This window comes from Mesoplodon bidens (genome assembly GCF_964165515.1).
Source record: "Mesoplodon bidens genome assembly, chromosome: 18".
NCBI lineage: Eukaryota > Metazoa > Chordata > Mammalia > Artiodactyla > Ziphiidae > Mesoplodon > Mesoplodon bidens.
Window position 1 is genome coordinate 45,442,685 of NC_138175.1, and position 27,832 is coordinate 45,470,516.

Sequence of the window (27,832 nt, forward strand, 5' to 3'; positions counted from 1 at the left end):
GAAGGAGGGGCCGCCGTGGCGGCCACAGGAAAAACGCGATGGTTGGAAGGACTCCCCGCAGCGTAGGCCATCCTATATAAAGCCGCAGGGATGCGAGATTGCTGTACCCAGCAAGGGTGCAGAGGCAGGGCCGTAACTCCCTAAACACCGACCGACACAGAGAGCCGTAGAAACGTCTTTATTGAAGGGGGTAGGGGTCATGCTGAGTTTGGGGACATGCAGTGAAGGGGCAGTCGTGAGCTGTCCTTGGTTTTCAGGGCCCCAGGTCTGCCCTGGACCCCTGGGCTCTCAGGGTCTCCATCGGGCTGTTAGTCTGGCCAGGGTGCTCTGAGGCCCTTCAGGGCCAGTAACTTAGATTTGGTGTTTTGGACCTGTGACCAGAATGTAGATTGAAATGGGGACTCCAGGATTTGGGATCCCCTCAAGGCCTTGATGCCCCTCATGTATGAGATGGAGGCTTGAGGATTTGGGGTTCCCTTGGGGCTGGGGCTCTTGGAATTTGGGTGTCTTGAGATCCATGGACTCAGGGCATTGAAGTCCTCTGGTTTCCAGGGATGAGAATTCCTGTTTGGGGTTTCTGGTGCCTAAGAATAGGGCTTGAGGCGCCCTGGGGGCCCAGGATGCATATCTCCTCCATCCCAGGCACAAGAACCTCCATGATTGAGGTTTCCTGGGGGCTTGGGATTGGATTTTTTTAATTTGGGATTCCCTGGGGATTTGGGGATTCCATGATTTGGGGACCCTGGGAGTTCGGGCTTTGGGGTCTCCTAGGGGCTCTAGGACTTGGGGGCACAGGGGAGATTAGGACGTACTCTGGGGTTTGGGATCCTCAGAGTCCCAGAATGGGACCTCCAAATTTTGGGGTCCCCCCAAAGGGGGAAATAATTACTTTAAAAATAGAGAATTTTCTGGGAGCCTGGCCAGCACAGGTGCTGTGGGCCGCATGGGGTGGGCTTCGTACAAGGCACTGGGGGTTTCTTGAGGGCGCAGAGGATAGGAAGACTTGGGGGTCCTGTAATTAGCACTTCCAGTACTGTTTTGGTATCTGTAAGTTGGAGGTGACAGTGGGCTGGTTAATGTGGGTCTCTTCTTGAGGGGTAAGAGCAGGGGGGTTCGTTAATGGAGGGAGTCTCTGATTGCAGTGTAGGGGGTTTGGGGTGACCACGGGGGTCACAACATCTTGAGGGGACTGATATTAAATGTGGGTTTGTTACTCTTGCTCTGGAGGTGTTTCTCTCAAGGGGACTTGATGGTGGAGGTGGCGGGGCGGGGGGGGGGTCTTTGTTAACAGGGAAGGGCTCTGATCCAGTGACTAGTGACTCGGGAATGTTCTGCTGTGGAGCATTATGTAGAGAAAGTCACCGTCATTTGAGGTGATGTGGAAATCTGTTATTGGGCGGGTCTCCTCTGAGGGGTTGGGACTAGCCTGAAGGTACTACACTTAGGGAATCTCTTTCTGGGTAACATAGGGTCTGTATTTGGGGGGTTATCATGAGGGAATCTGTTAATAATGGGGCCTCAGTGATCGAGGGCTGGCTAATGGGGGTCTCTATTCTGGATGTGTTACTGGGAATCTCTATCTCAGGGTGACTCGGGGGCTCCTTGTGTCAGGAGATGCTAGAGGAGGCTCTGTGTCTCTCTCAGATGTCCAGAGCCTCTAAGACTGCATCTCCGCCCTCAGCATCCAGGGAAACCAGCAACAGAAGAGCAACCTGGGGAAGAGAACTGTGTCACACGCTGGCGCAGGATGCGGGAGCATCTGGATCCATCACCGCCCAGCTCTTCCCCAAGTGTCTGGGATTTGGCCTTTCTGGATTCTGCCTCTGTCTCTCTGTGCCCTCTCAGGCTCCCGTGGAGCAGGTGTTCTGCCTCTTTTACCTGCCCCTTAAAAGTTGAAGTCACCAGGGATTTCCCTGGCGGTCCAGTGGTTAAGACTCCATGCTCACAACACAGGGGGCCCAGGTTCGATCCCTGGTCAGGGAACTAGATCCCGCATGCCGCAGTGAAGATCCCATATGCCACAGCTAAGACCTGGCGCAGCCAAATAAATATATATATAAAAGTTGAAGTCACCAGAATTCACTATGGGGCCTCAATCCCTAAAGACTGCTTCTGGGTAAGCTAACTAGTCATATGTTTTCCTAACCTCTATTTCCAGCCCCAACCCAGAACTCCAGACTCCCTGTGTCCAATGGCCTGGTGGATGCCTCTCCCTGAATATCCCACAGGAGAGGGGGGCCAAGGGTTGCTACGTACCTGGAGATGGAGTTCTCTGATGCGATGTCCTTTGGGGTCCGGACTGTCGTGAAGGTGCGTTTGGGCTGCGTCACTGAAGGGAAGGGCAAGGTCTCAGGTGAGGGGATGAGAGACCCACCTCTGTCCTCAATATCTACCCAGACTCTCTTTCATTAATACTTATCCACGTCTCCAATATCCTACATTCCCAATAGCCATCTAGATGTCTTGTCAATAATATTCCCTGTGTCCTCCAAGATCTACCCGTGTCCCCGGTGCCTGCTCAGAGCCTTGTCGTTAACATCCCCATCCCTATAGCGCCCATCCTTTTTGGGATCCTGTCTCATCATTTTCCTGGACCCTGTGTCCCCAATTAAATACCGGAGATTCTGTCACCAGCATATACCTGAGGACCCAAGACCTTTCCTCCTATCCCCAAATCCACACTCCTCCCATAGCCAGCCCCCAACTCACTTGTCACCTGATGTACTTTTTTGGCTCCAGCATTATCCCCAGGGGGGTCAGTGGATCCACCAATCCTGGGGAGACACGAGGAGTGGGAGGAGTCAGAGCCACAAGAGGCCAGGGTCTGACCAGGAGCGGAGCCCCGGGGGGCCTACGACGAAAGAGCTAGGGTGTGGGGGTGGATATCCACACTGTCCTCCTGGTCCAAGAGGAGAAGACATCCAAGCGGGGGATCAGGATTCCGGGTGGTGCCCCGAGTTGTGACCAGAGTTTGGGCTCACCTCTGAATTCGAGATGCTGGTGCAAAGACTCCATGCCGTGGGGGGCAGGTGAAGTACCGGACACCGAAGACAGAGCCATCATGCTTGCCGGTGGGCTGGTCTAGCTCTATGCCGTACCAGTAACCTGCAACAGGAGAGTGTCAGGATGCCTCAAGGCCCTGCCTGCCCCCAGCCCAGATAGCTATCCTCACCTGGGGCAAAGTCTGTCTTCCCATAGAAACGCACGATCCCTTGCTTCTGGCCTGCGACGAGGACTTGGTCTCCAACCTCAGCCTTAGCTCCTTCACGCTGCTGCAGGCTGCCCAGAGACGGGGATGATGGGGGCTTCTTCTTACCTGGCGGGAAGGGGACAAGGGGTGAGGGAGGGGCCTCCAGATGCCAGCCCTGAGGGCCCCGTGTCACCCAGAAAGCCACAAGGTAGAAACTGTCCTGGCTCAAACGAGACGAGCCTTCCTCTGAAATGGGGTTGGGGGTGGGCTTGAAAGGAAACAATCCCAGCTGCCAGAGAACTGGGGGTGGGGGCTTTGGGCCTGAGGGACAACTAAGTCAAGAACCTAGAGAACCTCAAAACCCTTTCTCAAAGTTGAGGATATTTGGGCCAAGGGAAAAACTGAGTCTCAGAAGTCAGAAACCCAGAAACTGTCCTTTTAAAATGAAGGGGGGAGTTAGGTCTGAGGATAAATCAAGTCACTAAAGCCAGGAACCCCATAGATTCTTCCCTAAAACTGGGAGAAAACCTTTGGGTCTAAGGGGAAACTAAGTCATAGGGGGCAGGGAACACACAGGTCCTTGCAAGAACTGGGTGGGACCAGTACTGAGTCAAAGGAGAAACTGAGGCACAAAAGTCAGGAACTCAAATGTCATCCTCTAAAATGGGAGTTTGAGCCTGGGGAGAAAGTGAGTCACAGAAGCTGAGCTACCCACAGAATATCCTCAAGAATGGCTCTCGTCACTCCTAGGGCTCCCCCTCTGACCTTTGTGTTCCCTGCGGCCTTTGCCTGTGACACGGGAGAAGTCCATCCGGGGAGTCCGAGGTGTGGAGGTGACAGATGAGGGAGGTGCGTCCACTGCCTTGGAGATCTTGGACACAGAGGCAAACAGACCTGGGGGGACAGAGCCTGGGCTGGGAGCTGTCCAAGCCTCTGCCCTCTGACCCACCCCCGCCCACCACCTCCCAACCCCAGCACTCAGCAGCAGCAGCAGCAGCACTGAGTGGACCCCACCACCATCCTCCTGGGCCCCAGCGGGACTGACCCTGCTTGGGGGGGCAGATGAAGTACCGGACACCCCCAACGCTGCCATCATTCTTGCCCTCAGGCTCATCCAGTTCCACGCCCACCCACTGGCCGCTGGCGAACTCCGTGGTCCCGCAGAACCGCAGCGTGCCCGTCTGAGGAAAGAAGGGAGGATATGGCTTGGGTGCACCTTGAGAGGCCATGATAAGATCACCGGACCACAGGCAGCATGGTGGGATGGATGAGGGAGCCCCAGGCTTAAATCTCAGCTTGGACATCACCATTCACTGGTTGTGTAACTTTACTGTGGCTCAATGTCCTCATCTGCAAAATGGGAAGAGGAATCTCACCCACCTTACAGGATTGTTGCAGAGCTGCGCTGTCCGATGCAGTAAACAGCCACTGGCCACATAGGACAATTTAAATTAACTAAAATTAAATTAAAATATCATTTCTCCAAACACAATAGCCACATTTCAAGTGCTTAATAGCCACATGTGGCTAATGGCTACTTCACTGGACTACACAGAGACAGAACATTTCCAATCTAACAAAAAGGTCTATTGGACATGAATGCTATAGACATAAAAGCCCTCAGAACAGGGCCTGGTGCTGAGTAAGGGATCAGTAAGTGATGACTATTATTATCCTGTAACTTTGGTAAAGGGACCTCACGGGGCCTTAGTTTCGTTTGGAAAATGAGGATAACAATCCACCTCAGAGGCTGGTTATCTGGTGGAAACATTTTTAATATATGTGAAGTTGCTTAGCTGCAGTGAGTGTGGTTATTATCATTTGTGTGAGGCTTCTTCACTGCTCTAAGCCTCAGTTCCTTATCTATAAAATGGGCTAAATAATAGTGCCTACTCTGGAGAGTTGGTGTGGGGATCAGAACAGTGCCTGGCACACAAAGAGCCAAGCCCTATTCTAAACGCTTTACACATTTTAACTAATTTAAACCTCGAAAATAATCTAAAAAGAGAGTGGATATATGTATACACATAACTGATTCACTTTGCTGTACAGAAACTAACACAACATTGTAAATCCACTATATGCCAATAAAAATTAATTAAAAAAATAAATAAAATAAACCTCAAACGACCCCCCTCAAGTGGGTACTATCAGCTCCATTTTACAGATGAAGAAACTGATGCCCAGAGAGGTGAAATCACTGGCCCCACAGCTGGTAAGTGGCAAAGCTGAGATTTGCCTGAGCAAATCCCTGAGCCAGAGTTCATAACCACTGTGTTATGCTGCTTCTCTACAGCCAGAGATTGTTATTCCCTGTCTTCAGACAGAGAGTTTCACCTCTTGGGCTTCTTACAGTCTTCTGTATTGTAAAACGGAGAGAATCAACCCATCCTGCTTTCAAAACTGTCACACTGATTAGATTAAATCATGTACAGAAACTTTCCAGATGGGGCTGATGCATGCAAAACTCTTGATTACGAAACAAAATGTGACTTTTATGGCTTCTCACTGTACAAAGAAACAAAATTCAAATTCACTCCAGTGGCCTGCAGGTCTGGTGAGATCCAGACCCTGCTAACATCTCCACTTCACCCTCCCTAGATTAACTCCCCTCCAGTCACACTACCCCCTCCCCTCCTCTGGGACTTTGTACCTGCAGTCTCCTCTATCTCCATATTTTTGCAAGGTGAGCTCCTTCCCATCTCAGCTCAGATATCACCTCCTCAGAGAAGCCTTCTCAGAAGAGCTTAGCTCAAACCACCTTGGCCCTCAGCCAGGGCCAATTTATTAAATCCAAGCATTTAATGGTTTTCAAAGCCTTTGTTACTACTGGAAATTATCTTAACTATGGGTATACTTTATTGACTGTCTCTTCCTCAATAGAAATGGAGTTCTATGAGAGCAGGGCTGGGGCTAACACAGGCCTTTATCCTCAAGGACAGGCTGGGTCCAGCATGGAGCCTGAGGGACACCAGGTAAATGAATCAAACTCGGAATGCTTGGATAGATGAAGATCTCTCTGTCCTCTGGGACTTTGTACCTGTTCCCCCTCCCTAAGGCCCCCTTCTCCCTTTCTTCTCTTGGCTCACTCCTCAGCATCTTCAAGTGATCAAAGTATTGACCACTCTGGGAACACAAGTGGCCCCTGGATGGGAACCACAAGGCCCAGGGGGACCCAAATGGGGCAGAGTTGCGCTGATCACTCTGCATGTGTTTCCTCGTGAGCCATGACGGCTCTGGGCTGTCACTGTCAGGAGATGGATCTGTCTTCCCCCTTGGACTGAGAGCTCAGCTTGGGTGGGGCACAAAGGAGGCACTCACAGAACAACTGTTAGACGAAATGAATACTGTGTGCATGACTGGGAGGGTGGGCAGGCAAAGGGGAGAGTCTGCACTCTGCCCAAAGACCCAGCTCTGAGGGATATGGGCTGAGTCCTGCCCTCCCTTCCCTGCTCCAGTCCCTGACCTTCTGGCCATCCAGTAGCACGCGGTCTCCCAGGCGCAGGCCCAGTGCGCTGAGCATGAGATTGCCTGGGACATTGTCATAGTTGGGTAGCGTGACCTTGGGGAGTGTGCAGGAGAGCGGCACAGCCTCCTCCAGTAGCGTCCGCAGCTCCTTGGCCACGAGCGCCGCCTCTGCCTTGTCCAGGGACATGTCCATGGGGTCTGGGACCACCTCCGCTGGCACCTGTCCCTTTCGGTTCTGGGGGCCAACAGGAAGAGAGGGAGCAAAGACTCAGCGGCACAGGCTGCACTCCCACTGAGCCCATGCCCCCAGAGACCCCGGGTCGAGGTGAGGCAGAGGTGGGAGTAGGTCATACCCTGGGCCAACCTGGAAATAGGAAGGGGTGGGGCATTAAGGTACAGCCCACGGTCCCCAGGGAAGTCCACCCCTGAGACCTCAGGCTGGGGATGTCAAGTATGGAGCCAATAGGGAATGAAGGTCCCACTTCAGTGCTGTAGGTCATGCCCTCAGGGCCAAGACCCCAAGCCCGGAATGGGGCCATGTGAAGGACAAACACTGAAAATGGGCTCCTGTGGTACCGGGTTAAGGGTCCAACTGGGCCAATGGGGAATGAGAGCTTCAAGAAACTCAAGTGGTCCTGCCCCGCCCCCTCCCCTGCTCCCATCCTCTGCAGAGGCCTGCTGGCCAGAAAGCGGTTGGGGAGGAAGGAGAAGGAAGGTAACAGGACTGGGCAGGGTGGCAGTACCCGAAGCGCCGGGTTGGCGCCGTGTTCCAGCAAACATTTGGCCGCGCCCAGGCACAGGTTGGAGGCAGCGATGTGCAGGGCTGAGCCATGGTTGAAGTCACTGCACGTGGAGTTCACCACTGGAGAGTGGGTGAGAGGAGGGTTCCGGGTGAGCGGCCTCAGCACCCCAGCCGCCCCGCTGCCTTCCAGCCTCCGAAGTCCACCTCTTCATCCGTCTCTTAACCCGCAGGCCCCAGGGGCACCCCCGCAGCCTCTGACGCAGAGCCCCGCCCCTCCTCGGCCACACCCCTCCCAAACAGCTCCCGCCAGGCCCTGACGTTTTGGACCCCTGAACTCCTTCTCCCGCACCTCCCGCCTCCCACCCTGGCCTCCCATGCCAGGCCCCATCAGTCGCCTTCCCCGCCTTCTCACTCGTCTCCTCCCCCCACACCTGGGTACCCTCCTTCTGCTTCCAGCCCTCCTTCCTCGCCTAGGTCCTGCCCCTCCCAGCCCGGCCCCTCCTCCTCACCTCGGGGCCGTGCACCCTTCAGTAGCACGCGCACGAGATCCGGCACGTCAAAATAGGCCGCGTAGTGAAGCGCGTTCATGTTGGTCCAGCGGCTGCGCAGGGTCACGTCTGCGCCCAGTGCCAGCAGCTGCTGCGAGAGGCGTACAGCCGCCGCGGGGTCCCCTGCGCGACAGCCCAGGTCAGCTTGGGTTCCCTCCTCCAGAGTGTGGGCCCAGGGCATGGGGAAGACCCAGGGCTTCAGGGACTGCACTTTGGGATCTTAGGCTGCGGGTCCAGGATGGAGGCCTGAGGGCCGGGGTTCTGAGAGTGTTGGGCGTGGCAGTTAGGTTTGGGGGTTTGGACCCTCACCGACTCCGTGGGCCCCCGCCTTGCACGCATAATGGAGCAGTGTCATGTCGGTCAGCCCATCACGATCATTCACATGGCAGCCTCGACGCAGAATCTGGGAGTACCAGGGGACCAGGGAGGGTTACCCAAACACGTGAGGAACCCCTTCCTCTCCTCCCTCGCTTCCCCAGCGCCCTCACCTCATTGCCAATGACATCAATCTTGTGCTGGACTTGGGGTACCCACTGGCGCACAATGGCGAACAGCTCAGGGATGGTGGTCTGCGGGTCAAACAGAATCTCCTGGCAGGCAGGGTCGTTGGGGTCGAAGAAGGTGAAGGCTGGGGTGGTGAGAGGTCCAAGATCACCCCAGGCAAACTGTGGACTGACCCCCCCCCTCCTTCCATCCTAAGGCAGAGGAGCTCTAGACCTTTAAAACCTTCTAATACAGAGTCTCAAACTGGTGGCACATGGGCCACAGGCATTTTCTGTGTGGCCAGCGTGAGGTTTCAAAATCAGGTCTCACATAAAAATGTGGATGCCTGGTATGTCTTGAAAAATTGGAAGATCATATAGCAGCAAACTCCACCCCATGAAACAAGAGTGTGGTAAGAAGTCTGCATGCCCAAGGGGGCTGCTACTGCTCTAGCACATGTTGCCCTGTCAGGGCATGGTTTAGCCAAATCTCCAGGGTAAAGAAAATTAAAAAGCCAGAAGTCACGGTTTTTAAGAAAAATCTCCCCAAATTTCAATTACTGTGCGGGCCACATAAAATGGATCCATGGGCAGGATCCAACCTGTGGCCAGCCAGGGGGTGCCCAGAGGAACTTCCATTTCCTCCCTTTAGAGTGTTGCCCTGTAGTAACATCAGCACCCAGCACAGGGCTGGCACAAGGCAGGAGCCCAGTGCATGCTGAATGGATGAGCAAATGAATGACCAGATGACACAGAGCCCAGGGACGTACTGCATAGAAGGTGTCTCCCGGAAGCAGCTTGTGTGCTCTTCTTAAAACCCCAGTCACGGCACAGCTCTCCTTGGCTAAGCCTGCCCTGGCTCTCATCACACACAGAGTACAGACCCAAATCCTCACCCTGGCCCACAGGCCCTGCACAAACTGGCCTCATCTGTTCTCTGCCCTCTCCCCCTCACTCGTTCCCCTCCAGCCACACTGACCTCCTCCTGTCCTTCCAACTCGCCAGGCCAATTCCTCTCTCAGGGCTTTGTGCTTGCTGTTTTTCTTGCCTGGGTCCGTCTCCCCTGAGATCTTCCTAAGGCTTCAGAGAGGCCTCCCCAGACCACCCTGGCTGAAACAGCACCTCTGCCCTTCTTTATCTCTTGCCCTTTTTCATTTCTTTAAAAATATCACTACTTAGGGACTTCCCTGGTGGTCCAGCGGTTAAGACACTGTGCTTCCTATTCAGGGGGCCCGGGTTCGATCCCTGGTCAGGGAACTAAGATCCCCATAGGCCACGCGGCGCAGCCAAAAGAAAAAAAAGAAGAAAAAAACCACTACTTAACATTACTTGTTCACTCCTTCCTCCCTCCCTCTTTTCCTCTCTTCCTCTTCTTCCTCATTCTCTTCCTTTCTTGCTTGTCCCCCTCACTAGGACGTTTCCAGGCTGCCTTGTTCACTCCCTTATCCATGCAGGAGGTGCCCTGTCAGTCTAGCTGAATTAATGTACAAATTTAATAAATACACGAGTTCCTCTTGGAGTCCACCTTAGCCCTCTCTCTGTCCTAGACTACATTTTCAGATTCCTTCACATTCTGTGACCAAGCCCTCCTTGTTCTACAGGCAGGAATCCTGGGGACGGGGGGCAGATACCCTAGACTCTTTGACTTCCCAGCAGGCCACGGGTCCCAGCCACATCCAGCCACATTTCCAGTGGAGATTTTCCAGTTTCCCAGGGTGGATACCCGGCCCTAGACACCCAGATAACGTTCTTATTTTTCTATCAGACTGAGGGCAACTTATGGCCTCTCTGACCCACCTCTAGTGGGTGACATGTCCACAGATGCCATCCCTCCTACCCTATCCTGATGAAGCCTACTCTCTGAACTTGGAACCTCATTTCCAAACTTACGGCCGCTGGGGATTCCCAGCCAACATCTTTTAAAAGCCTCCTCCTATATCTAATTCTGGCTGAGCTCCACCCTCTCTACCCAGTAGCCAGAGGGAGCTTTTAAAAATATCAATCAGACCTGCCCCCTCGCAAACTGCTCTCCCCCGCCATCACACTTAGAATATATCCAAAGTTCTCACAGTAGCCTTTAAGGCCCTTCCAGATCTAGCCATTGCCAACCTCTCATCTCAGCTCTGATCACTCCCTAACAGCAACACCGGGATTTTCCTTCTGCTCCAAGCTCAGTCCTGCCTCAGGGTTTTTGCACTTGCTGCTTACAGCCTGGAACACTTTTTCTCCAGCTCTCCTATGGCTGATTCCTCCTCATGCTCTGGGTCTCAGCCTAAATGCCACCTCGTCAGAAAGACCCACCCTGACCACTCTGGCTCAAGGTGCTGCCCCCTAGCCATTCTCTATTATATCTCCATCTTTTATTTCTTTCATGGCATCCACTCCAATCTGAACTTATCCGATTTATGTACCTGTTACTTGCTTAGTCTTGCCTTCTCTCCTGAGAGCAGGGATCATGCCTGGATTGCTCACCATTAAATCTCCATCTCCTAGCACAAGGCTTGTCACAGAGTAGTAGTGATGGATAAACAGTGCTTGGTGAATGAGTAGACACTTTCCTCTTCTCCAAGAGGCCACCCTCTCAGCTCCACATCTTCCTACCTCAGAGCCTTTACTCCTGCGGTTACCTTGCCTGGGACCCCCTTCCCCTGATCTTTTCCCTTGTTAACCCTCAATTCATCCTCGGGTCTCCCTCAAATGTTCCTTCCTCAGGGAAAGCATATCTTAAAAAGCTCTTGCAGAATTCGGTTCTTAGCAAACACAATTCTCATCATGTCTTGTAATTATGTACTTATATTTTTATACTTATTTATGGGGTTGTCATTGAGGCCTGCGAGTTCTCTTAGGCAAAGACTAGATCTTGCTCCATGCTGTGCCCCCAGTTCCTAGGTCCATAGCAGGCTTTCCAAAAATGCTTGTTTAATGACTAAATGACTGAATGTGTCATGAATCAAATATTATGATTATCCCAATTCCATTCTCCAAAATGGGTGAATGAATTAATGAAGGGGGGTGGAAATCCAAGGGCCACGACTCCTCCAGAACACCTTCAAATCCTCCAGAATCCTCCCACCATCTCCACCAGCAGAGTTCAGCCAAACCTCCCTGGCCACCCAAGGCTCCAGGCCGTATTGCAGAGTGGGGAGGGTGGTTACCGTAGTCCTTGGGGAGGGGGGCAGGTGCCGAGGGGTGCACAACAGGCTTCTGCCGGCGCTCCTGGGTGGGGCTGGGGGGCTCTGGGACAGGCTCATCCTCCTCCTCCTCCTCTTCTCCCTCCGCCCTGAGCGGCGGGGCCATCGGGGCGGGATCTGTCTTAGTCATGGTCCTTGGTGGCCCTCAGTGGGCAGGTGCAGAGTTGGGGGTGGCCTTCAGGCAAATCCTGGGGGCAGAGGTCAGCTAGAGAGGGTGCCCCACAGTGTCCGGAATCTCAGCCCCCCAGACGCTCCCCGGGCTCCGGGTGGCTCCCACGCCCCCAGCTCTGGATTCTGGGCAATCATAGGGACGCCAGTCACCCATCAGAGGACGCTGGTTTGTGGGCCCAACGCCTACCACTTCCCCCAGGCCAGTCCCCCATTCTTCTCCTCCCGCGTCAGGGCCCTCAGTCTAGGCCGCCCCCTCCCCCGGTTTGTTTATCTCGGGATGCAGGATGCTTTGCCCCTCCCCTTCTCCGCGGGCCTCCCCTCTACCCATCTTACCTCGGGTGTCTAGGGCTGGAGACCAAAGCTGAAACCGGGGAAACTGGAGTAATGGGGTGCCAGTGGCTGGGGAAGTGATGGGGGAGAAGACAGAGAGAAGGGGACGAGGCCCGGACGCCGACGGGGGATGGGGGTGGAGAGGGAGGGGCGCTGACGGCGCATGCGCTGTCACCCCCAACCAGGCGCGGGGGCGGAGACACTGCGAGGCTGCTTGCATTGATGAAAAGGCTGGAGGCAGCGGTGGGAAGGGTATAGACACCGAGGACGGGGAGTAGAAGAAATGGCCACGAAGAAGGATGTGAGGCATGGAGACAGAAGGAGAGAGATGAAGCAGGGACAAGGGCAAAAAGACAGGGATGGGAAAACGGGCACAGCTCTTATTGTCCATCCCTCTGTGATAGCGCCTTTGCGAAGGCCTGCAAACCAGACCAGTTTGGGCAGGGGTCTCGATGTGTGGTAGTGGTAGGTGTTTTCTCTCTCTGACATATCAGACCTGACCTCTACTCCATGTCCACCCTAGGCAAGGGATCTCTCAGAGGGATGATTTTGTGGAGACTCCTATAATCACTGTCATTGTCATTATCCCATAGTGCTCACACAGCACTTACCTAGAGAAGTTAAGCCATTTACCCAAGGGCATACAGCAAATAGGTAATGGAGCTAAGACTTGAATCCCAGTGGCCTGGCTACAGAGCCTGGGCTTTTAATCACTGTGCTACATGGCTTTGGCAGTGTCTAGGGGATAGATCTGCCAATGGACTCCTCCCCCCAGAAAGGCCTCCAGGAGCCAGCCCAGGGATGAGGCCTTCCTGGCCCCATCATCCTGGCTGGGCTGTCACACCTGACTCGCTGTGGCCTGCACTGTCCACAATCATCCCAGCCTGAACAGGGCTGGCTGACTTTGTTTTCCACCTCTCATCCTTCTAACGTGCAGGCCCAGTAGCTCCATTCAAGATATTTCCAGAATTTCATCCCTCACCCCAGTCCCAGGCCCTAATCCTGGTCCATCCTTCATCCTCTCCCACCTGGACTATGGCAGCTCCCCCCAACACCCCAATATGCAGCCAGAGGGACCTATTAACACTTATCACATCAGGACCTTCCTAAAGGCATCTGCTTGCTGCACCTCACCGCAGGCAACAGCCAATGTCTCAACCACAACCCGCAAGTCCCTGGGTGAACTTCCCTGTCATCTCTCCAGTCTCACCTCCTCTCACTCTCCCCCTCAGTCACTCCACTCTAACCACCCTGGCCTCCTTGTTCCTCCTCACCCCAGGGCCTCTGCACTGGCTTTCCTTCTGCCTGGAATGCTCTTTCCCCAGATACCTGGTTCCCTTACTCCTCTTTTAGGCTTTCGCTTATTGGTACCTTTCCAATGAGACCTTTTCTGCTCTATCTAACATTGCATCCCAACCCCACCCTCCTCACACACAAACACTCACTCCCTTCCCTGCTTCAGTGTTCACCATAGCAACACTGTCTTCCTCCGGCTTATACCTTAGATGGTAGGGTATGTGCAGGGGCCGTTCTTCTCCCTGGAACATCCAGTCCACGTGCCTTCCAGGCCAGCTCCTTCTCATCATCAGGTGTCTGCTCAAACATTGTCTCCTTAGAGAGTCCTCCCTCCCACCCAGCCCATTACATTTTCATTCAGTCTTTATGGCACTTATCACAACCTGAAATTATACTGTTTATTAATTTACTAGTTCATCTTCTGCTCAAGCAGAAAGTGAGCACCACGAGGACAGGACTTTTGTCAGCTGTGTTCACTGCTGTATCCCCAGCTTGGCATCAGGCTTGGCAAAGGGTACAAGGGGCTCTTCAGAACCAGGTACAACTCTCTCCAAACAAACAACCCTTGCTCTGCTCTGAGAATGTTTTACTGACCGCGAAGATTGAAGGTGGGGTTGGGACCTGGTTCCCAGGGTAATCACTGCTGACAGGGGTCTTGGGCCCAGGTCAGCCCTAAGGTTCAAGGGGTCCCTAGGAGGAGGTGGTGGGAGCCAGGCCCCTGAGGGAGGCACTGCTATGCCCCAGGCATGGGTCATGGGGCTGGGCCAAGCCCACGTTTGATGCGTCTCTCTTCCTCTGTCTTCTATCATCTGTCCCGGTCCTTATGCACTGGGAGTCTGAGTGTCCAGGAGCTCAGGCTTGGCATCCAGGGTGGGAGGTGCAGGACCTTGGGCAAGGACCACAGCTATGTCAGGCCCTCCACAGATGATGGTGAAGGCTTGGGATTCCTCAGGTCCAGGGAGCTGGGCCGTCCCAGGCAACGAAGTAGTAGAGATGGAGGACACAGGGGAATGAGGGGAGTGAGGGGAGGAAAGGAGGGAAGGAAAAAGTGGGGGCAGGGGGAGAAATGGTGAGGAACAGGCAGGTAGAGGTGTGGGGGGGTGTCAGGAGACAGAGAGAGATATGGGCAGAGAGAGATGTGAGAACCAGAGAGACATTCATGAGGGTATAAAGAGGTATGGGGAAACAGGGAGAGATGTGGGCGAAGAGAGACATGGAGAGACAGATATAGGGGGTGGGAGAAATGTAGGGGCAGGGAGACAGGGATATGGATATGGGGGATAAAGATGCAGATGAAGAGAGACATGGGAAGTGGGGAGATAGATGGGATGACAGAGACATAGGGGGCAGAAAGACAAAGATGAATGTGGGAGAGAGAGGAAGAGATTGAGAGACAGGGATGGAATGGGGGCAGGGGAGGCAGAGAGAGCCACTGTCAGCCCAGGGGCCCTGGCAGGCTCCATGAAGAGCCGCAGGCCTGAGTCTGAGTTATGTCCTTGCCCCCGCCCACCCGCCGTATGTCCCTCTTGTGCTCCAGCATGGCTCAGGCCACAGTCTCAAACACAAAGCCTCCGGGGACATCCACTGCAGCTCTAGCTGACTGCTACTACCTGGGGATGCGAACCCAGTGCTGCTAGATCTGCTGAGCCTTCAGGAAAGACCAGAAAATATTTTACAGCATTACTGAGGCCAAAAGAATAATATCTGTGGGCCAGGCCCAACCCACTGGCTGTCAGGTTGAGACACCTTAGCTACAGAGGTACCTCAGGGGCTTTCTGAAACCCCCTCCCACCTCCCTTGTCCAGGCAGGAACAAGGGCCCTGGGACCTCAAGCTTGACTCTGAGGTTTTAAGCAGGAAAAAGGCCTGGTCAAATTTTGATTTTTAAAGACATGATCCCCTCAGGAATTCCTTGGTGGTGCAGTGTTTAGGACTCTGTGCTTCCACTGCAGGGGGCACGGATTCGATCCCTGGTCGGGGAACTAAGACCTCACAAGCCATGTGGCGTGGCCAAATAAAAAAGACATGATCCCCTCCACTCCCCACGCCAGAAAGTACTCAGCAGTAAAACACAGGGGCAAAAGGGCCTTAGATAGGGCCTGGGAGACTCTAGTATAGAGTTGTAAACTCAAGCTCTGTAGGGGCCAGGCAGGGAGCTCTCCCACAGAGGAGCACAGGCCTCCTCTCGGGCCAGACACCTGGGTTTGAATCCTGGCTCTGCAACTTACTGACTGCCTGGCTTTGGGCAAGTTACTGGACCACTCTGTGCTTCAGTTTTTTCATATGGAAAATGGGGACAAGAGCAGTTTCAGTATCAAGGTCATAGTGAGTTTTCAATAAGTTATTAACTCTGTGTCTAGAAGAGAGTAAGGGCTGCTTAAATATTATATTATTATTAATAAATGGAGCAGCCACTACTCAGCTCCCACCGATAGTTGCTTGGTATTGCCAGACTGATTCTTTCAAGCCAGAAATTTGGAAACATGGGTGAAATGTTCTGACTTTCAACTCTGGACTCTAGTTTAGCCGCAAGCACACCCACTGTGTGGGCCAGGCAGGACACTCACCGCGCGCAGCCGGCCCCGGTGCGCCGGCGCCAGGAGGCTATCCGCGCACAACTGCTTCGCCAGCTGTTCCAGAGCCCGCAGCCGCGCCTGGTGCCGCTCCTGGCGCCGCTGGAGCCTCCGCACCCGCCGCTGCAGCGCTCCCAGCGCCGCGCCCAGCCCGGGCCGGGGGTGCTGGGCCGACACTCCAGGGCGCGGCCCCATGGGAACCTGCGGGAGCGGCAGGGGAGTCAGGAACACGGTGGCTGGGACCTCGGGGCTCCCGGATGCTGGCCCCAGCACCACAAGCTGTACGGGGCCAGGGGCCGGGACGGCTGGGCCAGGGGACAGGGACGTGGCCTCCTGCGGAGTTGGAGGCATGACTGGTTTCTCGGTGCTTCGGGAATTCGTCTGCCTCTGGAAGACAAGGCAAGGGATGGGGGATGGAGGACAACAGGGCCGGACTCCAAGGGAAAATTCCTCAGGAGTGGAGGGCTGAGAGTCAGCCTGCAGGAGGGACCTCCCTCAGAGGGGAGGGGTGGGGGATCAGACTCCAGCAATGGGACTCTCCTGAGCTCACCTTGGCGGGCGGCGCTCCGGAGAAGATGGAGGGCACAGCATCCGGCCGCAGGTAGCGCACGCCCCAGCGCCACTGGAAGCAAGAGGGGGCGAAGTGCTCACTGCACAGGTGCTGGTGGCAGCTAGGCACCCAGTGCTCACGCCCCATGTGCCTCAGCCAGGCCTGCAGCCGGGGGCCATCCTTCAGGGGGAACCTGCCGGAGGGCGGGGTCAGCGAGATCAGGTCCAACCCCACCCCTCCCTGAGGATACGCACACTCAGAGGTCCCTGGGCTCCAAACCTCTGCCTCCCCTGGGCCAGAATCTGGCCCTGCCTCCCAACCAGGCTCTCAACCTCCTACTCACATCCAGTTCTTCAGGCTCCACCTTTTAAACGCCCAGCATCAGCCCACCTCTCCCACCTCCGCTGACCCTCGCATCCAGCCTCCAGCCTCCAGCCTCCCCTGGCTGGGTTTTTGCTACAGTCTCCTTCCTGGTCTCTTTACCCACTGTCACTCTCCCTTCCCCTCCAGTCTGTTCTTCCATATGAATCTCAGGAGGCAGTTTACAAAATCGGACAAATCTAGAATGTGGGAGATCCCATATTCATGGGGGTAGGGATGGGATTATAGATTAAAAGAGATTTAAGAAACATCAGTCCAAAGGCAGATGTGGACTTTGTATGCAACAAACCATTCTGTAAAAAGACATTTTAATACAATTGGGGGAAACTGAACATGAATTGGGTATTAGATAATTGTAAGAAGTTAATTTTGCTAGGTGTGATAATTATATTGGTTTAACCTTCTAAAATAGTCATCTGTTGGAAAAATATTCTGAAATATTTATGGATAAAAGACCTAATGTCTGGAATTTACTTTAAAATACTGCATTAAAGATGTACATGGGGGCTTCCCTGGTGGCGCAGTGGTTGAGAGTCTGCCTGCCGATGCAGGGGACGCGGGTTCGTGCCCCGGTCTGGGAAGATCCCACGTGCTGCGGAGCGGCTGGGCCCGTGAGCCATGGCTGCTGGGCCTGCGCGTCCGGAGCCTGTGCTCCGCAGCGGGAGAGGCCACAACAGTGAGAGGCCCGCGTACCGCAAAAAAAAAAAAAAAAAAAAGATGTACATGGGAGGAAGGCGGATGAAAAACATTAGCAAAATGTTGACAACTGGTATAAATGAGTAATAGATACACGAGGATTCATTTAAACAACTCTATTTTTTGTGTATTCTTGAAAACATGTTAAAAAGTTTGTTTGTTTGTTTTTTTCAGTACGCGGGCCTCTCACTGTTGTGGCCTCTCCCATTGCGGAGCACAGGCTCCGGACGCGCAGGCTCAGCGGCCATGGCTCACGGGCCCAGCCGCTCCGCGGCATGTGGGATCTTCCCGGACTGGGGCACGAACCTGTGTCCCCTACATCGGCAGGCGGACTCTCAACCACTGAGCCACCAGGGAAGCCCCTGTTAAAAAGTTTTTAAACAACTTAACGACAACAAATAACCCGATTAAAAAATGGGCAAAAGGGCTTCCCTGGTGGGGCGGTGGTTGAGAGTCTGCTTGCCAATGCAGGGGACACGGGTTCGAGCCCTGGTCTGGGAGGATCCCGCATGCCGCGGAGCAACTGGGCCCGTGAGCCACAATTACTGAGCCTGCGCGTCTGAAGCCTGTGCTCCGCAACAAGAGAGGCCGTGATAGTGAGAGGCCCGCGCACCGTGAGGAAGAGTGGCCCCCGCTTGCCACAACTAGAGAAAGCCCTTGCACAGAAACAAAGACCCAACACAGCCATAAATAAATTAAAAAATTTAAAAAAAAGATATGTTAAAAAAAAATGGGCAAAGGACTTGAATAGACATTTCTCCAAAGAAGATACAAATGGCCAACCAGCATATGAAAAGATGCTCAACATCATTTATCATTAGGAAAATGCCAAACAAAACCACAAGATATCACCTCATAACCATTAGAATGACTACTATACAAAAACAAACAAACAAAAAATAACAAGTGTTGGCAAGGATGAGCAGAAACTGGAACCCTGTGCACAGTTGGTGGGAATGTAAAATGGAGCAGCCTCTGTGTATGGCTGTTCCTCAAAAAATTGAAAGTAGAATTACCATATGATCCAACAATCCCTCTTCTGGATACAGACCCCCTAAAAATTGAAAGCAGAGTCTCGAAGAGATATGCGCATACTCATGTGCATAATAGCATTATTTACAATAGCCAAAAGCGGGAAGAAACCCAAGGGTCCATCAACAAATGAATGGATTAGCAAAAGGTGGTATATACATACAATGAAATATTATTCAGCCTTAAAAAGGAAAGAAATTCTGACACATACTATAACATGGATGAATCTTGAGTACATTACGGTAAGTGAAATAAACCAGTCACAAAAAAACCAAATACTGTATGATTCCACTTATATGGGGTATCTAAAGTAGTCAGATTCAGAGAAACAGAAAGTAGAATGGTGGTTGCCAGGGGCTGGGGGGAGGGGGAGGGAAATTGGGAGTTCTTGTTCAATGGGTATAGAGTTTCAGTTTGGCAAGATGAAGAAGTTCTGGAGGGACTTCCCTGGTGGTGCAGTGGTTAAGAATCTGCCTACCGATGCAGGGGACATGGGTTCGATCCCTGGTCCGGGAAGATCCCACATGCCACGGAGCAACTAAGCACGTGCACCACAGCTACTGAGCCTGCACTCTAGAGCCCACGAGCCACAACTACTGAGCCTGCGTGCTACAACTACTGAAGCCCACGTGCCTAGAGCCCACGCTCTGCAACAAGAGAAGCCACTGCAATGAGAGGCCCGCACACCACAACGAAGAGTAGCCCCCGCTCGCCGCAGCTAGAGAAATCCCGTGCATGGCAAATGAAGACCCAATGCAGCCAAAAATAAATAAATAAATTTAAAAAAAAAAAGAAAGAAAAAGTTCTGGAGATTGGTTGCTCAACAATGTGAACATGCTTAATACTACTGAATTTAAAGATGGTTAAGAGGGGAGATTTTATGTTATGTGTATTTTACCACAATTAAAAAATTTTTTAATTTTAAAGTTTTTTTTAAATGAATTAAATAAAAGCTTTCCCAGTGGGAGTGGATAGGGATTATCTGATAAGGCACCCTTTACAGGCGCCCAACTACTTCTGTGTCCATTAGAAGCAGTGCTACCCATTAACTGGTGCCACTGTCCCCAACGTCTCTTTTTGCCCTCTTTTATAGCAATACACTTTCTATTTAGACCTGGGTTCAAGACTGTCCACAATAAAGACCTCATTTCCCAGCTTCATTTGCAGCTAGAGGTGGCCACATGATTAAATTCCGGCCAGTTTGTTCTGTGGGAGCTGCCAGAAACTGTGAAACACTAAAGGTTTATTTTAAGCTGCTAAATGTTGGGATAGTTTGTTATGGAGCATTAGATAACTAATACAGTCAGTCATCCACATCCCACCTTCACAATGTCTTCGATATCTGTGACATTATTTACTTAACATTTTTCTTAAAATTGACCAACTTAAGTATTAAACGAAGATACCTAAAAGAGAAACTTTAAATCACAACTGAAAATGGAAAACCCGTATCAATTCCATAAATAGGAGTTAACCATAAAAACACCTGATACCTTTACTTGCTGAGGGCTATAAGGCCTGCTCTCTCTTTGTTAAAAAGGAAGAGTAAGGAGTGTTAGAGGGTAGGGGACAATCCCATCCATAGGAGTCAGGACAAATAAACTCAGGCATATGCACACAAAAGAATACCATGTAGCTCTAAAATAGGCTGAAGGCACTGTATTAACTGATATGCTACTCTCAGGCATATATTATGTGAAAAAAGCAAGGTTCCAAATAGCGTGTATCAGCTTTTAGTAATTGTGGCAGCCTGAATAACAGTCCCCCCAAAGACATCCATGTCCTAATCCCCGGGGTCTGTGAATATTGCATTTCATGGCAAAAGATGTGATTAAGTTAAGGATCTTGAGATGGGGAAAATTATCCTACATCATCCGGGTTGGCCCTAAAAGCAGTTGCAAGTATTCTTATAAGAGGGAAGCAGAAGAACATATTACCACAGATAGAAGAGGAGACGCAACGTGACAACAGAAGCAGAGATTGGAGTGATGTGGCCAAAAGCCAAGGAATGCCTGCGGACACCAGAAACTGGAAGACGCGAGGAACAGATTTTCTCCTAGAGCCTCCTGGGGAATGCAGCCCTGCTGACACCTTGATTTTTGGCCCAGTAAAACCGATCTGGATTGTGAGAGAATAATTCCTGTTGTTTTAAGCCACCAGGAGTTTGTAACAGCACCCATAGGAAACTAACAAAGTAATAAAGGGTGAAACAAGAATGTATGTTCAGATTTGCTTGCATGTGCATAAAGAAACACTGGGAAAGACACATAAGAAAGTACAGAGGCCACCAGTGGGGAGGAGGTGGATGGGATGGACAGAGGTTGTTGGTGGGGAGCAAAGGAAGGCTTCTCAGGCAAAAGGCAGACAGAGAGGGAAGTGGGGGATAGCTGGTGAATGAGGACAGAAGGGCTGACTCAGAGGAGAGCGTGGCATCCAAAGAGCAGAACCCCAGGGCACAGAGCCAGGAGCTCTGGCTGCTGCAGTTCCTTCACCCTCAATCTGAGATCCAATGTTCTCACCAGCCTCCTTCTGCCTGGACAAGAACATGAAATCCCTTGTACCAGCACTTCCCACCTACTCCTGGGCAGAGGCTGCCAACTGATTGCTCCACGTCCACTCTCTTCTTCTTCCTTACCAACAAACTCCAACTTTTTTGAGGCCATAATGTGCCCTGTTAGACGACTGTCTCCCAGGTTCCTTTGCAGTAAGTGGGCCATGTAACTAAGTTCTGGCCAATACTTTCATGTTGGGTGAGACATCTAGGATGGTACCTTAAATGTGAGAGGGTTCTCAAATGGAATCAGAAGCAGCTCAAGGCACAAAGGAGGAAAGTAATATCATAGAAAACCTCTTCCTAATTTGGTCTTGTTTTTATTCTTTTGTTCCTCTAGATGGCAACATTTATGATAGGAAATGTCCCTCTCTAAAATTCTACCTTAAGTGCACAGCCAGTGTCCTCCTTTTTTTATAGAATATTTTAGTCTTGTTGGCCATTCTATCTACAGCACTGCTAGTTCTTCTTTTCTTCCTTACTAACATAACTCAAAATGTCTTCAGGGTGGTTAACTGCCCAGCAAAAGACTACATTTCCCAGGCTCCTTTGCAGTTGGGGGGGGTGACCAATGATGAAGAACTTACCGTTGAGTGGGATTTCTGAGAAGGCTTTGTAAAGGGGACCAGCTCAGTTTAGAGTCGTGTCTCTTTTGCTCTTCGTCCCTTCTCTTTTCTCCCTACCAGAAATGGTTGGGCATGATGGCTGAGGTACTTGGCAGCCACTGGATGGATATGAAAGATGGGACCCTCATCCCTGATGATTGTGGAACTGCCACACCAGTGCTCGTCTGCCAACCTCTGTACTTGCTTCATGTGAGAGAAAAATAAACCTTGCAGTAGACTGTATTATTGTTCAAGACATTTGCTGCCTTCCCCACACGAAGATACACATTTCTACTCTACGGACCTGACGCTTGCCACAGACTTGCTGTGGCCAAAGAAGTAAAAGTGATATGGGCCACTTCTAAATATGCAATTTACCAGGAGCCATTCAGTGATTCTCCCCACTTTCTCTTTTCCCCCTCCCACAAGACCAACAATATTCCAGATAGGGGAGGCTCCTTCAGCCTGAATCCCCAATTAAGATACAGTAGAGAAGGGCCACAAATGGCCTACAAAGGACATTAGTGTGAGTGAGGAATAAACCTTTGTTGTGGTAAGCCACTGAGATTCTGTGAGTTTGTACTGTAGCATAACCTAACTACGCTGATTCCTATAGACCCCGTAATTTGGTAAAGCCACTATTATTTCAGGACTTTGTTACTGCCAGACAGATGCAATTCCTACCTGTGAGACACCTCCCCCTGCCATGAGAGATGACTGTCATTTGTTCCTGAAAGGGCCTAAATCACAACTAATGAATGTTTCCTTTGGCACCCAGGCAGAAATTTCGAGTTACTTCCTAGCAGCCACTTCCCTCAGTGTTTCACCTTGTTCCTTCCTAGCATCCATGCCCTCTCTTGAATCTCCTTTGGGGACTGCTCCTCACCAAACTCTTAGCTAAATGGCTTCTTAGAGTGACTCAGGGATGGACCTTGAGGTGGGAATGGGTCAGCCTGTGTGAGGAACAGCCTGGCAGCCATTGGTGGGATTTAAACAACACAGACATGAACTGATTTTTAAACGGTCGTCTGGCTGCTATGCACAGTTCTCACTGTTCTCCTTAGTATTATGTGTGAAGCACTTAGAACACTTACCTGGCATACAGTAAGTGCTCTTTAAGCAAGTTATTATTGTCATCGCTGTAAGGGAAGCAAGCGTAGAAGTAGGGAGACCAGCAAGCATCTATCAGAGCGTCTCATTAAGAAATGATGGGGACTTCCCTGGTGGTCCAATGGGTAAGACTCCGCGCTCCCAATGCAGGGCGCCCGGGTTTGATCCCTGGTCAGGGAACTAGATCCCATATGCATGCTGCAGTTAGGAAGTCCACATGCTGCAACTAAGAAGTCCGCATGCCACAACTAAAGATCCCACATGCCACAACTAAGATCCAGCACAGCCAAAAGATTAAGAAAGAAAGAAAGATTAAAAAAAAAAGAAAGAAAGAAAGAAAGAAATGATGGCAGCCTGGGCTATGCTATGGCAGCAGAGGTGATAAGAAGTGGTCAGACTAGGAATGTGGTGGGTTTTCTTTCTTTCCTTATTTCCTAATAGTTTAGTGAGGATCCTACCATTTGCATTTATAACTGTATTGTCAAGGACTTAGGGCTTTTGTTGTGATTGCTGCAGGATGGGACTGTTTTGGAGGGTAGAGTCAAAGGATGGATTAATGGACTAGATTGGGGGCAGTGGTGCTGAAGAAAAGAAGGGATCAACTTGTGTCCTCAGTTCTTCAATGACTGACCCCGCACCTATCCATGAGCTCTGTCAGGGAAGGAACAAGATCTGTCAGGGTCCTCTGTGTCCAGCAGGAGCTTACTTACTACAGGAGACACTCGGAGTTGCTGACTTAATAAACGATGTCAGAGTGATATATATTAAAAAGCAAGTCTGTGGGCTTCCCTGGTGGCGCAGTGGCTGAGAGTCCGCCTGCCGATGCAGGGGACACGGGTTCGTGCCCCGGTCCGGGAAGATCCCACATGCCGCGGAGCGGCTGGGCCCGTGAGCCATGGCCGCTAAGCCTGCGCATCCGGAGCCTGTGCTCCGCAATGGGAGAGGCCACGGCAGTGAGAGGCCTGTGTAATGCAAAAAAAAAAAAAAAAGCAAGTCTGGACATACTGATTTAGGTTCAGACTCCTCTGCCCTCCTCCTACCCTGAACCGGTCCCTCAAGGGATAGCTGGGACATGGCATTCTGAGTTTCCTGAGGAGCCCATCTGAAATGCATTCATCGAATTCATCCAACAAGTATTTACTGAGCACCCACTACGTGCCAGGCACTGTTCTAGGTGGTGGGGACACAACAGGGGAATGAGACAGAAAAAAATCCCTGCCTTCATGGAGCTGACATTCTAGTGGAGGAGCCACTAAAGGAATATATCAAATATGTGGTATGCCAGAAAGTGGTAAATGTGAAAGGGAAAAATAAAGCAGGAGGTGAATAAGGAGAATATGTATGTACTGGGAGAGGGTTATCATTTTACAGAGTGGTGGTCATAAAGAGAAGATCTTTCCAGGCAGACGGAACAGCACAGGCTGTTCAAAACAGGGAAGGGCTCTGGGGTAACAATGTGCCTGGCATGCTAGAGGAACATCGAATAAGCCAGTGACACTGGAGCGGAGTTAAGTAAGGGGCAGGAGGGAGGAGATGAGGTCAGACAGAGAGTGGGGATCCAGCTCCTGTAGGGCTTTGTAGGCCTGTTCTCTGCCTGCTCCAGCCTCACCTTCCTGTCTTTACAGAGTCAGGTGGGAGCTGGGGAGGGGATGGATCTGAGCCCTGAACAGACTGTGGGAGCAGGTTGACAAATGGAGAGGCTACTAAAATAGTGCAGTCATGCAGTCGGGAGGTGACAGTGGCCAACACCAGGGTGGGGGCAAGGAAGGTGGTTAGAAGTGGTAAATTCTTGGTACACTTTAAAGGGAGAGTCAACAGGATTTGCTAATGGACTGGATGAGGAATGTGTCCTGGCCCACTTAGACTAAGGCCACCAGGGACAAACATGTAGTCTAGGGAAGTCAGGTTTATTTACCACGGCAATAAGGGAACTGTACACCAGAGATACTGTGGGGAGTTTCATCAAACAGAGGAAAATAATTATTATTTGGGTTTGGTGAATGGGTGAAATTTAGGTGAAATGTAAGTGAAACAGTGTTTGGATAGGCTCAAAGCAAAGCAGAACTGTGTGTAAAGGGATCAATATTAGACCTGGATTACAAAGTGGGCCCAGGGTCCGTCTCCTTGGAAGCAATAAAGTTTGGATAGATGTGGAATACTGTGTCCAGAAACCCCTTACCTGAAGCTCTGCACCTGGACTGTAAATCAAGGTTGCTTCTCTGTGTCAAAGTGACTCAACTTCTCCAAACCTTAAGTAAGATGTTTCATTCTTACTGATGTAACTTCAAACAGCAGTTTGTGATGGCCTACGATTTTAGAGAACAAAGCTTCCTAGTAAGAAAGCAGCAGTCACTCAAAAGAAAGGGAGTTTTGGGCTTCCCTGGTGGCGCAGTGGTTGAGAGTCCGCCTGCCGATGCAGGGGACACGGGTTTGTGTCCCGGTCCGGGAAGATCCCACACGCCGCGGAGTAGCTGGGCCCGTGAGCCATGGCCGCTGAGCCTGCGCGTCCGGAGCCTGTGCTCCGCAACGGGAGAGGCCACAACAGTGAGAGGCCCGCGTACCGCAAAAAAAAAAAAAAAAAAAGAAGGGGAGTTTTGTCACTTTACATCTGCAGCACGTCCCTGAGAAAAATATAGAAAAATTTTTTCCTATTAACTCTTCAGCTAGCTTTTCCCGTGTCTGTCATTCCAGCCAAATAAATAAGAAAGCAGGTTTTTTTTGTTGTTATTGGGTTTTTTTGTTTTACAGTTCAAGCTAATTTTTACTTTCTCAAGTGTGAGACAAGAAGTAAAGATGACTCTAAGGGTTTCTAGCCTGAAAGACGGTAAGGATGGAAAGCTATTAACTAGGATAGTAAAGGATATGGGAGGTTTTAGGAGACAAAATCAGGAGCTTGGTTTCGGATGTTTTGAGTTTGAGATGCCTCAAATCCGTGGGGATGGCGAGTGGGCAACTGTAGGCTCTTTCTGAGCCTCGACCAACCTCACTTCTGTCTACACAGCCCTCCCATTCCTCCGCTCGCCCCGTTCACTACCTGCAGTTAATCGTCTACCCCTGCTGTTGTACACATCTGCACCTTTACATGAGCGGTGTTTACTGTTAGTGAAATACGGTCTCTTCAACCTGCTAACCCTGCTTCCAGACACCCGCAAGATGGACTAGGTCCCTCGCACTGCTGCATTTACCCTCGGGCCCGCCCCCACAGGGCCCCGCCTCCCTGCAAGCCACGCCCCTCGCTTTGCTCACTTGTAGAAGCTCACCGGGCGGTTGTCCGCACCCAGTTGGCCCGCATTGTTGGAGCAGTTCGGAGCCCGGCAGTACTTGGGCATGGCTGTCCAACCCAACTGGGTTTTGCCCGGTCTGAAGACGCACTTTGGTCCTCGCCAGGCGCCGCCGAACCCCGCCCAGCCCGTGCGCTTGCAGCGTGCCTGACGTAAGGGGCCTCATCACGTGCCTGCGTACTGCGCGCCAGGCCGTGTTACCACAGCTACGCCCTCATCACGTGGCAAATGGAGAAAAGCGAGAATGCCTGCGCAAAGCCGGCTCTTAGCCACCCGGACCTCATCACATGATGGGGGAGAGGTGGCGTCAAGGCGTTTCTGAGTCTGCGCCAACTCTTCAGTCTTTTTCGGCTCCACCCTACGCTTACATCCGGGCGACTGCCACTGCGCGGATAGTCGCCCTTGGGTGGGGGTGGGGGGCAGCAAAAAGCGAGGCGAGGAGGCTTTGGCATTAGCATCGTAAAAGTTAAAACCTGATATTTAGTGAATGATGAAAACACAGACGGGATTAAAAAAAAACTCCACAACGCTCGATCAAGCATCAAGCTGAAGAGCCGTGGCTCCACCCTGCCAGACCCTCCGCTCCGACTCTTAGCTCTCATTGGTCAAAAGCTCTGCCTGGCAACCCTGAGATTGGCCAGACCGGCAGCCGGCCGCGTCCAATGGGCGGCGGCGCCGGCTTTCCCGCGGCCGTTCGCTGTTCGGTGGCGGTTGAGGAGTGTAACGGCCGCCGGGCTCCGGAGCGACCATGGCGACCTTGGGGCCCGGAGGCTACGCGCGGAACGATGCAGTCGAGAAGTTGCCATCCATCATGGCGGGAGTTCCGGCGCGGAGGGCCCAGTCCTCCCCGCCCCCCGTTCCACCGCTCTGCCTCCGGCGGCGGACAAGACTCTCGGCGGCGCCCGAGGACACGGTGCAGAACCGGGTGAGGAGCTGCTTGCCTTGCCCATCTCAGTTCCAGGTTCCCCTGGGTCTCCCTTGGTCCCGCCCTTAGATCTTTGGCCCCGCCTCTCAGCCCCCGGTTGGTACCCCCTCTAGTTGCTCTCTGACCCGACTAGTCCTCTAAACCCCGCCCCCTTAGCCAAGGCTCATCCCACTGCCCTGTCTCCTCCTCTCTCGGGTAGTGCCCGTCGTTCCTACTCCCACTTCTCAAACCCTGGCCCCACCCTTAGCCTTTGGAACGTTGCCGGGGTTCCTCCCTGGCCTTTTACTTTGGAGCGCGTTTTAGTTTTGCTAATCATCTCCTAGTTCTGTTTATCCCTTTAGTTACCTTTAGACGCATCTCTGGGCCCTTCCACTTTTGTTGACCTCACCCCCCTCTTGGTCTTCAGGGTCCCTACCAGGGTTCAGTCCCGAGTCCTACTTGTTCCAACTCTTCCTCTAGCCTGCCTTCCTTCATCTGCTGCCTTCTCTTTCCTTCTCCTTTACCAAGGTGGGATTCTTAGTCCGTATTGCCACCCTAAATTATGGACAGGATGTGAGTAATATTTGTAAAATCTCAGCAGCACTGCCGGAGGTAGGGAGACGGCGTGTAGAACAGTTCCTTAAATCATGAGACACAGAAACAAAGATTTTAGAGTAGGTAGAAGAAATTCCAGTAGCACAGCAGCAATTTAAAAAATTGTTTTCCAACTCG

The 27,832-nt window shown here is 51.9% G+C and overlaps 3 protein-coding genes across 6 annotated transcripts in view; 1 reads left to right on the forward strand and 2 right to left on the reverse strand.

Annotated features, from left to right (window-relative positions):
- Nucleotides 1-163: 163 nt before the first annotated feature.
- On the reverse strand, nt 164-12,602 carry CLIP3 (CAP-Gly domain containing linker protein 3). The gene is made up of 14 exons (XM_081217045.1): nt 12,126-12,602; nt 11,586-11,809; nt 8,437-8,576; nt 8,258-8,351; nt 7,910-8,071; nt 7,402-7,520; nt 6,657-6,893; nt 4,236-4,371; nt 3,956-4,084; nt 3,173-3,316; nt 2,982-3,105; nt 2,710-2,774; nt 2,257-2,329; nt 164-1,712 (listed from the first exon to the last, which is right to left on the reverse strand). The coding sequence occupies exons 2-14, from the start codon at nt 11,749-11,751 to the stop codon at nt 1,658-1,660; spliced, it is 1,644 nt and encodes a 547-aa protein (XP_081073171.1). The 5' UTR covers nt 11,752-11,809; nt 12,126-12,602; the 3' UTR covers nt 164-1,657.
- A 1,200-nt stretch (nt 12,603-13,802) lies between these two features.
- On the reverse strand, nt 13,803-27,606 carry THAP8 (THAP domain containing 8). Of its 3 annotated transcripts, none has more exons than XM_081217557.1 (4): nt 27,467-27,606; nt 16,541-16,733; nt 15,985-16,377; nt 13,803-14,380 (listed from the first exon to the last, which is right to left on the reverse strand). In XM_081217557.1, exons 2-4 carry the CDS (start codon nt 16,685-16,687, stop codon nt 14,240-14,242), a joined length of 681 nt encoding a protein of 226 aa, XP_081073683.1. In that variant the 5' UTR covers nt 16,688-16,733; nt 27,467-27,606; the 3' UTR covers nt 13,803-14,239. The 3 variants fall into 3 exon arrangements, with proteins under 3 accessions (XP_081073683.1, XP_081073682.1, XP_081073681.1); XM_081217556.1 differs by lacking the exon at nt 27,467-27,606 and adding an exon at nt 26,176-26,426; XM_081217555.1 differs by lacking the exon at nt 27,467-27,606 and adding an exon at nt 26,162-26,425.
- Nucleotides 26,571-27,832, forward strand: part of WDR62 (WD repeat domain 62) — a 49,541-nt gene continuing 48,279 nt past the window's right edge. For both annotated transcript variants that reach the window (XM_081217553.1, XM_081217554.1), the window contains exon 1: nt 26,571-27,121. In XM_081217553.1, coding sequence (XP_081073679.1) covers nt 26,945-27,121 — 177 coding nt within the window. In that variant the 5' untranslated portion in view covers nt 26,571-26,944. The remainder of the gene's footprint in view (nt 27,122-27,832) is intronic.